Source organism: Diabrotica virgifera, chromosome 6 (genome assembly GCF_917563875.1).
Source record: "Diabrotica virgifera virgifera chromosome 6, PGI_DIABVI_V3a".
Taxonomy (NCBI): domain Eukaryota; kingdom Metazoa; phylum Arthropoda; class Insecta; order Coleoptera; family Chrysomelidae; genus Diabrotica; species Diabrotica virgifera.
In genome coordinates, this window is record NC_065448.1 from 86,145,293 (window position 1) to 86,160,136 (window position 14,844).

Consider the following 14,844-nt stretch of genomic DNA (forward strand, 5'->3'; position numbering starts at 1 on the left):
ATGTCGTATCACTTAGACCATAATAGATTTTGTTAAAAAGGCTGGGTCGAAGGGACAGCTTTAACCTAGTGATCATCCACAATATACCTCTTAGGTCAAGTGGAAGGGCGGTTAAGCGTTTTAACTCGTCTTCAATAAATCCTTATATTAACTATATAACACAATTAAAATAATCCTACTAGCCATATAAATATACTAAACAAAGCTATTAATACAGACTGTTAGTTTTACATTAGATAGACAGATACACCCTATACATGGCAACACTGCTTCCTCGCTTACCACACCTGATTCGCGCCGAATTCATTCAGTCAATCGTGATTCCACAATGTTAGTTCAACTGATTCTTATAAGCAATGTTGCCGGTTTTAGTGTTTCCTTTAGTGGGGTATATCTAATCCAACACTAAACAGTCTGTATAAGAAATTACCTGTAATATTCATCTTCGTGCATTTTTCGATAAATATAATTACTAAATAAATTCTTTGGAATAGGTTTTGCCTTAAATTTTTTAATTTTTAAAGGAGGATCGATGTATAAGTTAGGGGAAGACTTCGACAATTCTCTGGTAAGCTCCTGGATTTCTTCATCTCTTTTTGTAAATGAGAATGGTCTCATTGATGCCCTTAAGGCCGCTTTTCTTTTCTGTTTAGAGACAAAACTCCTAACAAGAATAAATAAAATCATAAAAATGCAGTAGGTATATATAGGGTATGTTAAAAGCGGTGTCGGAAAGTTGGCCGAGAACACTTCGTCGACGGAAAATTAGTCGACAACATTTGGTCGACAAACAGTTTAGGCCAGGGTAATAAGATAAAAATATACCCTGTTCGTGACACTTCAGCAGCCAGAGTACTGAAGCGTCGTATCGACAAGTAATACCTATAGGAACAAATTGTAACTATTTCCTGCGTAGGATCTGGCGGCCATCTTTATTTATAAACAATTAACTGTCAAAAAATGGCATTTTCCCCTTTTTCTTCAAATCAACGGAATGACTTATGATTTTTTTAGTACAAATATCTTCGAGATTATGTAAAAAGCTTTAAAATGGCGTATTACAAAGTTTGATATATGTACTCATTTATTGTTAATATAATTGCGAAAAAAGGTCGGAATTGCAAAAAAAAAATTATTTTCGCAATAACTGTTGTAAAAATTAGTGTACAGCTTTGAAATTTTTGTCAAATGAGGGTTCTTTGGTGCTTAATATGTGATAAAAATTTCAAAGCGATTTATTCAATTGTTTAAATTTTATTCAAATAGTTTATCCCAGAGAGCATTTTTTTTGCAATAACATAAGTCAGAAAAAAATGACGTTAGAAACATTCCACAGGTGTCAAATGAAAGAGCATGAGCTACATTTTCAACATGGTTTAAAAAAGTGAATAAAAAATTCATTTTTTATTAATAAATAATTATGCAAAAGTGTCGTCAATTTTTCTTTATAAACTTTTTGAATAACTTTTTCCAAAAAAATTAACTGTTTTACCCTGTTTTTAGTGTACAACTATCAAGTAATGTTATTTATATCATAATTGATAAAAAATTGTAATAAATATATATAATTTCTTATATAACAAAATAAGAAGTTTATAAGGAAAGATTTACGATACTTTTGCATAATTATTTATTACTAATAAATGCATTTTTTGTTCACTTTTTTTAAACCAAGTTGAAAATATAGCTCATGCTCTTTCATTTGGTCGAATGCACAATTCATCGAATGTACAATTCGTCGACGGAAATTTGATCGAATGGATTTTTCGTCGACAAAGACCCAAAGGGAATAATGGTGACAAATGAAGGATTATTGATTTTTTTTCAAGATTTTGTTTAAATTTTCTGCTGTAGTCTAAAATGTTGATAAGTATCAATTTAAAAGCCAGTCCTAAGCCTTGGATAAAGTGTGACGGGAAGGTTGTTCTCACGATTTCTTTACGTTTTTATTGATATTGACTGATTATTGCAGTCGAAAACATTGTAAGGAAATGCCTCGATTCCCTAACAATTTATTTAACTCAGCATCTCGCATATTTCGTCTTGTCGGCAAGTGCCCCCAAATTTGACTTGTCCGGAAATGCTCCGTTCGCAAGTGCGCCGACATCAAAAAGGAGAACGGTACAACATTACTAATTAAAATATAGATTTATATTTGCTGTCTACTCTCACACCGCAGCCAATTTTTTCATTAAATTTAATAGTTATTTTTCTACAACCGTGTTAAAAATGCAATTTTTAGCACTCCATACGAGCGTTAAAAATGCTACTTTAAGGCACTAGTGCTTTAAAATTTTTATGGCACTGCAATTCGTATTGATCGTATAGGCAATTTTGATGTAATGTCAAAAAAATATAAAAATGGAATGTCAGTTCAAGTAAAAGTTTTTGTAGATATTGTCCTGTAATTACGTTTGTAGAAAAAATATTGTATGATATGCGTGTTAAAAAGTACATTTTTAAGGCATGTGAATTGCAGAACTGGCTATCGCTCAACTTTCACATGCGTGCCTTAAACGTGTACTTTTAACACTTATATCATAAATAACTATTATGATATAAGTCTTAAAAGTACAATTTTAAGGCACGCATGTGAAAGTTTCGCTTCGCTCATTCTGCAATTCACGTGAGTGCCTTAAAAATGTACTTTTTAACACGTATATCATACAATATTTTTTCTACAAACGTTATAAATTTATAAAATACAATATTATTGTTAATTGCTGAAACCATCAAACCTATGACCCCCAAAAGGTAGAACTGGTTGTCTACACTCGATGGGAATGTCTAAAAATTATTAGCGAAAATATTATAAGGTGAGTCGGGGTAAGATCGAATCTGGGGGAAGACCGTCCACAGTCGCTGTAACTCGGATTACTTCGTAAAATCACGTCACCGGTAGTGCTTTCGCTTGCTTTACACTTTACGGATTAGTTGGATGGTACCAAAGTTGGAGCGTGCTTACTTACACTTATTTTAGGAAGTGAATATTCTTAGATTTATTAAGTGTGTTTATTTAGTGTGTTTTTTTAACTAAATTTAGCTATTCGGTCTTGCCCCACAGAAAATAAATCCTTATTCGAGGTGAACACATTGAATGATAAATACCTGGTAAAATGCTTAAAACATAAGCATAACAGTGCCCAGTTTTTTTGGCCCCAGCAACCCGACGAAGATACTGTAACGAAAGATACAATTGTAATGATTTTACCAGAACCTGAGAAAGATCGTCGAGGCTCATATATGACTTTCAATATTGAATTTTCTGGCATGAACTTGTGCTAAAATTATTAAAGTTGTATTTTTTAAGTTTCACCAGAAATTACTTTTTATTTTGTAGTTACTTAAGCACACATTTAGTTATAATGGGACTTTCCTTTATGTCCAGTTTTGTTCATAAGCATTACATTATTTCTTGTTATATACTGATTTAAATAAAATACTAAATTACTGCCATCGTTTGCACAGACAATTTATTTTCTCATTGGGGAAGACCGGAATTCGAACTTCCACCTTATTAGGACAAATGAATGTTCTGTACAATTTTGACCTCTTGTTCGGTCTTGCCCCATAAGTAGGTATAAGATCGGACACTGAATATATATTATTATTTTTAATATTTCAGTAATACGGTTTTGTTAACTATAAATCTAACCTTGTAGATGAACAGAGTATGTCTTGAAAGTAGAGTATGCATATTATTATAATTCTATGCCTAATTTTCATTTTACAATTGTCAGACAAATTTCATGTTTACATTTTTTGGTGCGATCTTACCCCGACTCACCTTGCCGTTACATAAACTTGTTTTTTCTACAAACGTGTTAAAAATGCAATAATACAGTTTAAATTTAATTTTAAAATTCCTTTTAAACCACCTTTTTCAAATTGCGCAAGTTGTACTATTAATATTAATGTTAATAAGTGAAATATAAATATTTTGACGTTTCACAATTTGACAATTCACTTTTAACTGTAGTGCCTTAAAATTTTTAAAGCACTAGTGCTTTAAAGTAGCATTTTTAACGCTCCTATGGGGTGCTAAAAATTGCACTTTTAACACGGTTGTAGAAAAAAATAATTAAGATTAAAAAAAAAAAATTAACAAAACCCAAAAAAATATATTTAGATACATACGTATAATATAATATTCCAGTTAACAAAATAAAAAACAATAATCCGTCGTTTGTCACCGTTAATCCTTTTATCCTAAAGATAAATACCTATAACAGTTTGTCGACGAAAAATCCATTCGATCAAATGTTCGTCGACGAATTGTACATTCGATGAATTGTGCATTCGACCAACTGTTTGTCGACCAAATGTTGTCGACTAATTTTCCGTCGACGAAGTGTTCTCGACCAACTTTCCTAGACCCTGTTGGGTAAGGGTTGTTAAAGGGAAGTAGTGGAACAGTCGAATATTTCGTGAAACGAACACCGGATCGAAAAATTGAAAAACAATTGTTCAATATTTTTCAAAAATCTATCGAATGACACCAAACACAACTCCCCACTCCACCATCTGGATGTGGGCTGGGGGGTTAACTTTAATATCTTAAATCTATAAATATCTCATTTTTTTATTATCATTTGGATTTCTTACACAAAAATAAGTACCTAACTCTTATTCGAGAGATTTTTCCGAATTATTGATAGATGACGTTATAATGGGTAAAAAAAAAGATTTATCGTTATACCCTAGGAAAATTATGGAAACGGTCTAATATTTCGAGAAATACACTTCCAAATGAAAAAATTAAAAACATGTGTTAAATATTTTTTAAAAATATATCGAATGACACCAAACATGACCTCCACCCTATACCTGGGGAAGGGGAAGTTATAAATCTTTAATAAGATCCCCCATTTTTTATTGCAGATTCCGATTCTACAAAACATTCTTAAAACACTGTATTAAGTTACCAGGGCCGTCTTAAGTATACACGGCGCCGGGGTGCAAGACTCATCTTTGCGCCCCCTTTTGTCAGAAGATTATATTATAGGTTATAGGTACGCTAAAAATAAAACTAATTGTGTTTGCTTTCTTTATTTATAATATTTTAAAAAACATGGTTTCAATATTCAAAAAAGATCAATCTCATAACACTATACTTATATCAAAGTCTACTTTTATAGCTTTTTAAGTTGGCAAAGGTTTTTATTACTACGCTGATATCTATTTTTACTTGTTTTTCTATACTTATTAAAGCCAGGTTTGTTAATTTGTCTTGACCCATTGTTGAGCGCAGATAATTTTTGATCAATTTAAGTTTAGAAAAAGACTTTCGCTCCTTCGGCTACTGTTACTGGAAGTGTTTAATATATCCTGAGACATGTAAAAGGATTTGGGAAAACGAAGAGTAATTTATTAGAAATACAACTCAAAATATCGAGTGGAGTTGTGTCTTTATTTATAAAAAAATATTGGTAACACTTCTATCTCATGGAATAGATCTTCACCATCTATATCAGATCTATTTCCATGCGCTAATTTTTTTGTAAATTTAAACATTGCGTGTTTTTAAAGTTTTCTTAGGAGTTTCTCCAACTCAATATATTTTCTAAGAAAGAAAAAATATCCTAAAAAATATAATGTTCCCTCAACATTTCAAATCTTTTACTTAATTTTCCAATGGTAATGTTAAATAAATAATAAGATAAGTTAATTTTAAAATTTGTTTTTGGGTCTAAAAGAGGCTCGTTTGTAGCCTCGTAAATGAAATGTTTTTTTCGGGGACATGGACGAACAGTACATAAAATGTCAGTACGGTTGTTGGATAAATCTTTACTAACTTGATCCAGTACCTTAACAGCTTCCGAAACAATAATATCGCTCGTTTGCAAAGTTTTGCTGACAATATTAACCTTTGCTAAAATATTGTACCATGTCACTACAGAGCAGATAAATTTAAAGTTCTTTATTTAGTTATTAATGAGCTTGCGATGTTTCTTGTGCCATTGTCGTATTTGTTGTATTTGTCAAAAATTGAGTATAATGCACTATAAATATTCCCCATATTAAAACGAAGTATTTTTAATCAGTCAATTCTACTCTTCCATTGCGTATTTGAAAGCGGTTTTCATGTAATAGAATAGTGAGTATCTCATTCATTATGATTATGACATTACACCGTAATATTGAAGCGCAAAAAAAACATAAATTTCTTGAACAATCGAACATTTTTTTGATATTTCCAGTGGGCACTTAGCAGCATCATTTAGCCCTAAATTCAGGCTGTAAACCGCACAAGGAACACAAAATGCACGAGGATTCATGTTTAAATTTTTTTTGAAGGCCAATATTTTTCCTCTCATATTTGCTCCATTACCAACCATACCCTTGGCCTCGTAAATTATCTGAATCAATGTTCATTAATTTCAAAAATTCTAACATATAATAATATGCTAACCCTTGTCCGGTAGTATTAGTAACCGGTAAAAAACCTAGAAAACGCTTTCTAACTTCGGCAAGCTTTGTTGACGAATTGAGATAAACAAACCTAACAACAATAGTAAGTTGTTTTAAAAGATCAACAATTGTGCATTTAATTTTTTCACCAATTACACTTATCAATTCATTTTGATTATGTCCACGAAAATGAGGCATGTGATGCTGAACAGTTTGAATTCGTGCAATGTGTTCTGATAGCGCATTATCAAAGTAGGAAATTCATTCGATTAATTTTAAAAAGTTACCGTTATCCGATTCATACAAACTTTTACTGGTTCCTCTTAATGGTAAATTTTGTCCTGCTAAAAATCACCCCCTAATTAGCATCCTAAATGGAATTAATCATTACCGCTTCAGAAGTTACTTTACTTACTTATATATCGTTAAAACGATCTGTAAATTTTGTCGGTTCTAAGTGCTTATTCTTGAAAAGGCTGTAGTTGAAAGGACTTAAACGAGTCTCTAATCACGAGTGTATGCAAATTTTGAACAGCTATATCTTAACCAATTTTTGTCCTACAGAAAAACAAAAAAAATCATTGTCATTCGATTGTGTAAGCACACATTCACTAGTGTAAACGTCACCTTCTCGAAATTATTGTCGGAATAATCTAAATGGGTTTCATATTTCATTTGCATATCGTAGGTGTAGTAAGCATTAATAGCCTTTGTTAAAAATACCGAAAGTGCACTTGTACTAGTATATGTTTGGTATAGTCTGTTCGCTAAACTCAGACGCAACTTTCTAGATATTTTAGTCGGTAATTTTGCCAATTTTAGTAAAATTGGCAAAAAATAATTACTCAATAGTTAATAACCACTAAATAGTTAGTAATTTTGCCAATTTTTGCAAAATTGGCAAAAAACAAAAAAATTATCGACTAAAATATCTAGCCAGTTGCGTCTGAGTTTAGCGAACTGACTATATTTGTAGTTTTTTAAGGACAAGAAGCGCAAGTTTGAGCCTAGCAAGTGTTCGGTTTGCGCCCTTTGGACTTAGCGCCCGGGTGCCTCGCACCCCTTGCACCCCCGGGTTGAGACGGCCCTGTAAGTTATTATGCCCATTAAAAATTAGTTTGCAGACTTCTGGTCTGTATGCTTTTTCTCGTGAGGATCTTTCAGTGCGTCACAGTTTTTCGATTTCTTTCTAACGCATTAAATTGTATGTGACAGAAAAAAACGCACGTCGGTGATTACATTTCGTCGGTGATATTTATAACATTTATTCTAGTTGTCAATAGATGGCGCTATAATCGAAAAAAAAATTACTAATTATATAATATATCTACGAGTATAATCTGTACAATTTATAAGACTATACAAGTCAAAGGAAATGCCATTTTATAAATGCAATAAACACAATTGATTTGTTTTTATGCAAAATTGCAAATAAAATGTGACAACTGTCAGATTTAACTAAAATGTCATGTTAGAATAAATGTCATAAATGTGTATTATCACGGACTTACCTTTTTTTCTATCATTTGTGACGCACTGAAAAATGCTCATGAAAAGAAGCATATATGTTTTTTTGTGATCACAGCGCCATCTATCACTATTCGAAAAAAGTTCAGAAAAAACTTGTTTACTTTTTCACTAATTAGAATCTGTAGAATATTTTTCGCTGCTGAATTCTAATCAGCAATAAAAAATTGGGCTCCTATTAAATATTTCAAAGAGGGTTGGACGGGGGATCATGTTGGGTGTCATTCGATTGAAAAATGTTGAATACGTATTTCCATAATTTTCCTAGGGTATAAGGATACATTTTTTCCCAATTATAGCGCCATCTATTAATAATTTGAAAAAATGTCTCGAATATAAGTTAATTATTTTTGTATAGGAATCGAAATCTATAGTAAAAAATGGGGGTTCCTTTTTGTGGTGTTTGATTATGTTTGGTGTTATTAGATAGATTTTTAAAAAATACTGAACACGTAGTTTTCAGTTTTTCGATCCGATGTTCGTTTCGAGAAATATTCGACCTTCCCATTACTTTTGACACACTCTGTATATAAATCTTAATAAACTAGGTGTCGTTAATAAAATTGTATCTAGACCTTCGTTGTTGATCAGCCATTATTTTATCAAATAAAGGAATCTGCGATTCTACGGGTACATCATTTGCTTTAAACATTTCTGGTTTATCGTCCTTAGGCTTTTTCATTTTAAAAAATAATTCTTCAACTATTTTATTTTCCTCATCTCTACAATAAAAAATAGACATAGACGTTATACTCCAGGAAAAGAAGCATTTAGTAAAAAAATATGAAAAAAAATTTTTAAGAAACGCTTTTCATTAGTAACTAAAATGAAAAATATTATAAAAAAATCAACCAAAAAACAAAAAATAAAAAAATTCAAACTCTAGGGATTATTCGAAAAAAACTGTTAGACAGATTAAAATACAAAAATCTCACACATTCGTTAAAAAATTGAAAAAAATATAACACATTCGTTAAAGAAAAGCGTGGGGCCCGAAAAGTAAAAAAGTATCTATCCTCAAACCGTTTATTCGATGAAGACGCGCCCCACGCTTTTCTTTAACGAATGTGTTAATTTTTTCAATTTTTTAACGAATGTGTGAGATTTTTGTATATTTAATGTATCTAACAGTTTTTTTCGAATAATCCCTCGAGTTTGATTTTTTTTTTATTTTTTGCTTTTTGGTTGATTTTTTTATAATATTTTTCATTTTAGTCACTAGTTACTAAAGAAAAAGCGTTTCTAAAAATTTTTTTTTCATATTTTTTTATTTTTTACTTTTTAGTCTTACAAGAAAAAGCGTTTCCAAAAATTTTTTTTTCATATTTTTTTATTTTTTACTTTTTAGTCTTACAGTTTTCAAACAATAAAATATATCGTCATGTTTAAAAAAAGGATGTATATGATAGACACATTTTTTGAATTTATTTCAACATTTGATACATACATTGTACATTTTCTGAAATTTCTTCATACATTTCTTAAATCAAAATCATAATTTACACCTATTACAGTTTTCGCAGTCTTTGAATCTCTTCTAATGCTTTATTATTGCACGGTGTAGACCCTGTTAATTTCCACTCCATCCATTAAAGGTTCGTAAAAATATTTGAAATAATACTTTGAGTGTTAATTGAAGTTTTGTTTCGTATCGTATTGAAATTTGACACGAATAGGCGCCGATGTTTATAATAAACAAAGACATGAGCATTCAAAATCGTCGCCGCTTAGGATTTTTATAAACATGATGTACTTACTACAAATATGAAAAGTAGTCGGAATCGGCAAAAAATTTGAAACTTTATTGTTTATTTATGAATTTATGGAGCATAACGTAAACAATTAACGTAAAAAGTGAAATTATGTATAGTTCATATAATTAGCTACAATCTGTAAAAGTTGTTTCAAGTCTCTACATGGTAAAAAAGAAGAGTATTAAGCATTTTCCATTAAAATCGTTTTTTTTTTATTTGAACAATTGATAAAGATAAAAACAAATTTTATTGACTATTCGTGTATTGTTCCCGCGAATGCATATGTCTGCAAATTTTCATTCATTTGAATTGAAGAAAAGGCAGTCAAATTAACGTCTAAAGAATTGACCCAAACGATTGAACTAAAGAAAAGCGTTTAAAAATCGACATGATGTTAGTTCAGTGAAAAATTTTATGAAACTACACAAAAAATGCAACGGTTCCGTCAGATTACTTGAATTTGAAAATTTTGGCACTTGTCTGATTGTTAGCGAAAGTCACAGTATTATTTGTTTACAAATCAATAAAATTATTTTTATGTTATCAAAAATATTATATATCTGGAAAGTGCGACTTTATAGTAATACGCATAGACTTGTTAACTTGGACTTAAAAAAAAATGTGAAAAGATTTAAAATTTCGATAAAATATGTATTGCTTTTATTTTAGTAAAAGTTTAAAATTTTCAGTATTTGTTAATAAATCTGAAAAGCAGTTATTAAGTTAATGCAAATTGTCGCAGGAAATACTTATGCGTCAAATATAGGGCTTTTCATCGATTGTCATTTGTTTCAAGCTTCTGTCAGGTGTCACATAATATTAATATATCTACGTCATACGTCTTTGGTTTGTATCATTGGCAATACCAATAACGTATGACGTAGATATATTCGTATTAGATGACACATGACAGAAGCTCGAAACAAATGACTGTGAATGAAAAGCCCTATTTAGTACATACCTTCACACTGGACCCTTAATGATTGCACGATGCCACATGATAGAATTCACAGCACATAGGTCACAGAAACACACTTGTTTATAAATGACCGTTGAATATGTTTAACGGTTCGTAACAAACTTTAAAATAATACGCCAAAACGAATTCTAATGTTAATTGTAGCACGAAACGTCTCTACCGGTGGTTTTTCTAAGACTACGATAAAAACACGAATTTTTTTAATTCTAGTTTTGGTTGAAGTTTTGTTTCGTATCGTATTGAAATTTGGGACGGGGTCGAGTTCGCTCCCAATGGTAAGAATTTTACCTGAACTAAAAAAGGTAGAGTCCGAATTGGCTCCCATAGACAAAATTTATTTTACCTAAACATGTCAAAAATATCACCCAGCGTTGTCACTTCTTTCAAATTTTCTCTTTTTGTTAGAAACAGGTACCTTCCTAGAAATATCTATGGGAATGGAGGAAGATCTAACCCTTCGGTCCTAACTTAACTTTCGGGTATTAGAGTGTAGAGCGCAAACCGGCCGATTTCAGGTAAGAGCGCAAAACGGTCGAGCGCATACCGGCCGACACCGATAATTTGTGTTACAATTGACACATATGCCAATGTTGAACTAAAACAAACTCTAAAAGTATTTGTCTAAAAGTATAATTGTCCTATAAAAAGTCTATATCACTATGTAAATTTCCTAAGCAGTATAAATATTACACGATTTGGCAACAATGTCTAATGTTTCTGCGATTATATGAGAGCCTACCCGCATTCATGCGGGAGCCAATTCGTACCCTTCTAAAATATACTCGATATTCATATAACTCCACTTCACCCGAAATTTGACACCGATGAATCGGCACCGATGTTTATATAAGCAAATATATGAGCGTTCAAAATTTGAAACTTTATTGTTTAATTATGAAGCATAACGTAAACAATTAACGTAAAAAGTGAAATTGTGTATAGTTCATATCATTAGCTACAATCCGTAAAATTTTCAAGTTTCTACATTGTAAAAAACAAGAGAATTTAAGCATTTTCCATTAAAATCGTTTTTTTTTATTTAAACAAGTAATAAACATAAAAAATATTTTTTTTATCGACTATTCGTGTATTGTTCCCGCGAATGCATATGTCTGCAAATTTTCATTCATTTGCATTGAAGAAAAGGCAGTAGAAATTAACGTCTAAAGATTCGACGCAAACTATTGATCTAAAGAAAAGCCTTTAAAAATCCAAAAATTACTGACTGCTATTTTTTAACTGGAATATCTAGGGGAAGTCCATAGAAAAGGTGTACCGTCTCGTGGGTATCAGAAATTTTTATTGCGTCATGGTTTTTTATGAGCATTTAAGCAAAACAAGCGACCTTTTTCATTAATTTTAATATTCTCAAAAACTACGCCTTGTAGATAATGACGTTCAACAGACAACTTACCAACTTGAAAATACTTTAATATGAGATATTCTAAATTAAAAATTGATTATAAACAAAAAAGTTATTGTAAATTAAACATAAAAGTAAGCTTTTTGTCAATTGTTAAATAAACACTAATTATATAATATATAATTCATAATGTGACTTTTCTTATAATTACTAAATGTGCAAAACATAGGCCTGAACGGTCGAGTAGTTTTTAAATAATTCTATTTGTTTATCTCATTTGAGTATGGTTGTACAGTTGTTTTGTCAATACAGTGGAACCTCGATAACCCGGATTAATCGGGACCGCGGCCGATCCGGGTTATCGAAAATCCGGGTTAGCCGGAGAATATAGTAAAAATTAATAAATAACCTCCATTATAATTACAAAAACATGAAACACATATGCACAGTACACATCTAAATTACGTATAGTTGTATAGAGTGTAGAGTTTTGTTCATTTCTTGGTAAAAAACTCAGTCATACTGTAGAGATGTACCGACACCATAATATGGTAGGTCTGGATCCCGCGTACGAAAAAAAAGTTGATAAATAGCAAGCTGAAAATTTGTTATTAGCTTAAGGGTGTCTAGTCGGACAAACATTAATATATGGGAACACTGGAACAGGGGAAGTTTTAACTGTGGAACAGGCTAAAAATTTGGAACGGTCAGACCACGAAAACGGCACATGTATTTTGTCCGACAGAACAGACTTAAACTCTCCGAACAGAGATTAAACTCTCATGCAAAAATCAGCTGCTATTTATCACCAAATTGGCGTTTTAATGAGTGGAACATGTAGAATATGTCAAATGACAGGAATTATGACAGGTGATAAATAGCAGTCTGATTTTTGCATGAGAGTTTAATCTCTGTTCGGAGAGTTTATGTCTGTTCTGTCGGACAAAACAAATGTGCCATTTTCGTGTTCTGACCGTTCCAGATTTTTTACCTGTTCCACAATTAAAACTGCCCCTGTTCCAGTGTTCTCATATATCAAAGTTTATCCGACTAGACACCCTTAAGCTATTAACAAATTTTTAGCTTGCTATTAATCAACTTTTTTTTCATACGCGGGATCCAGACCTATGGTATCATAATATCATATTATGATGCTGCAATAAATTTATTTTAAAGATTCGCCTTTATCAATCCTACCTAATGTTTCTAGTTTCTTTTCCATTGTCACAACATTTTTACGTTTTGTTAACATTACAGTTTTGTTACCATTACGTAGACAAAAATCAGGCAAACACAATCTGAAGCACGATTACAGAACGGAAGTGATTAAAACAATGTTGTTATTTAAGAACAGACTAAGGCCATTGTTTTAAAAAAGAATTTTTAAATAGTCACGTCTATTTTAAACAATGCTAAGACAGTTTGACATAAATAACGGAAAAGGAATACAGACAGGTGCCTGTTCTTTCCGATAAGCTGAGACGGTCGCTCTGCCTGCCGCCGTGTGCATGAATCATTTTTACTGTTGTACATACTTATATGTGTTCAAATTACACAAATACACATTATCTCTCAAATATTATTTGACCTACATACATTTTTATTTGATAAAATTGTTAAATTGTTTATTTGTTAAATTTTTGTCTGATGAAAATCGGTCCGGGTTAGCCGGACTTCCGGGTTATCGGGGGCCGACTTATCGGGGTTCCACTGTATTTAGAAGGGGTTTTTGGCCTCATTCTCTTCGTAAACTCTCATATTTTCACGTTTTTAAAAAAGCATATTCATTTGCTATTAATTTGGTGATGTGTTGTACATAACCACGACATACTGGATTCTAATATTGTTCATCCGCTATAACTTTTCCCATACGTCACGATTCATTTTCAAACAAATTAAATCAAAACATAAAGTGAAACGTACGCCGATGTGTGTAGTATATAGTATACAGTATACAAAATGTATATACACATCGACGTTCGTTTCACTTTATGTTTTGACTTAATTCTACAATCGAATGGACGAACAATAATTGCTATAGATTACAAAATTAGGAAATCTTTAAATATTTCAAAAACGAATGGAGATAGGTATAGAAAAACTAATAGAGATTGAAAGCTAAGAAAATTTTCCACATAGACTAATAAAATACAGAATGTTCTATTTAAAATAAGTACGGTATTACAGTTTGAATTTGTCAATAAAACATTTTGTACCGGGTGTCCCAATAAGAATGGCTCTCGGCCATATCTCCGGAACCGTTTATAGTACAGCTTTGGGAAAAAAAATTATAATAAAAGTTACCTCGAGAAAAGCCTGGAAATTATTTTCATATTTGTAAGTCCACCGCTAGAGGGCGTAATTGAATGTCAAAAATTTAAAAATCAAAATTTTACAAAATTTACATAATGAAAGGGCACTGAAGATCCAATCATCGTATTCTTCGCAAAATTCTGCGAATACTTGATTTCGCAAGTTTAACTCTACCTTTGTAAATAAGAGGTGGGGGTGAGTGGGAACCTTGTTATGAAAAATGGCTGTAAGTCCGGTTCTGCTTAATCGATTTTTGCAAACTTGGTCTCGTTGAAAACAGATCTTTTTCGTTAATGTAAGAGTTATAATTACGAAACAGCCTAATAAGTAATATGCCAGCTAGGGGGCGCTATTTTATGTTTTTCAGAAATCTAGTTTTCTTTGTAAAATATTAAATACAAGTATGCACTTTTAACCCTGTATTACAAAATTAGACCAAATTAAAAACAGAATATCGAAAACCGCATGTCGATACCTTTTTTCTATCTTGAGATATC

The 14,844-nt window shown here is 31.4% G+C and overlaps 1 protein-coding gene across 1 annotated transcript in view; it reads right to left on the reverse strand.

Annotated features, from left to right (window-relative positions):
- The window catches only part of LOC114339161 (protein FAM161B), a 98,682-nt gene that overhangs the window by 73,317 nt on the left and 10,521 nt on the right, over positions 1 to 14,844 (reverse strand). Inside the window, exons 3-4 of the mRNA XM_050652580.1 lie at positions 8,514 to 8,660; positions 431 to 664 (exon numbers count right to left, since the gene is read on the reverse strand). Coding sequence (XP_050508537.1) covers positions 431 to 664; positions 8,514 to 8,660 — 381 coding nt within the window. The remainder of the gene's footprint in view (positions 1 to 430; positions 665 to 8,513; positions 8,661 to 14,844) is intronic.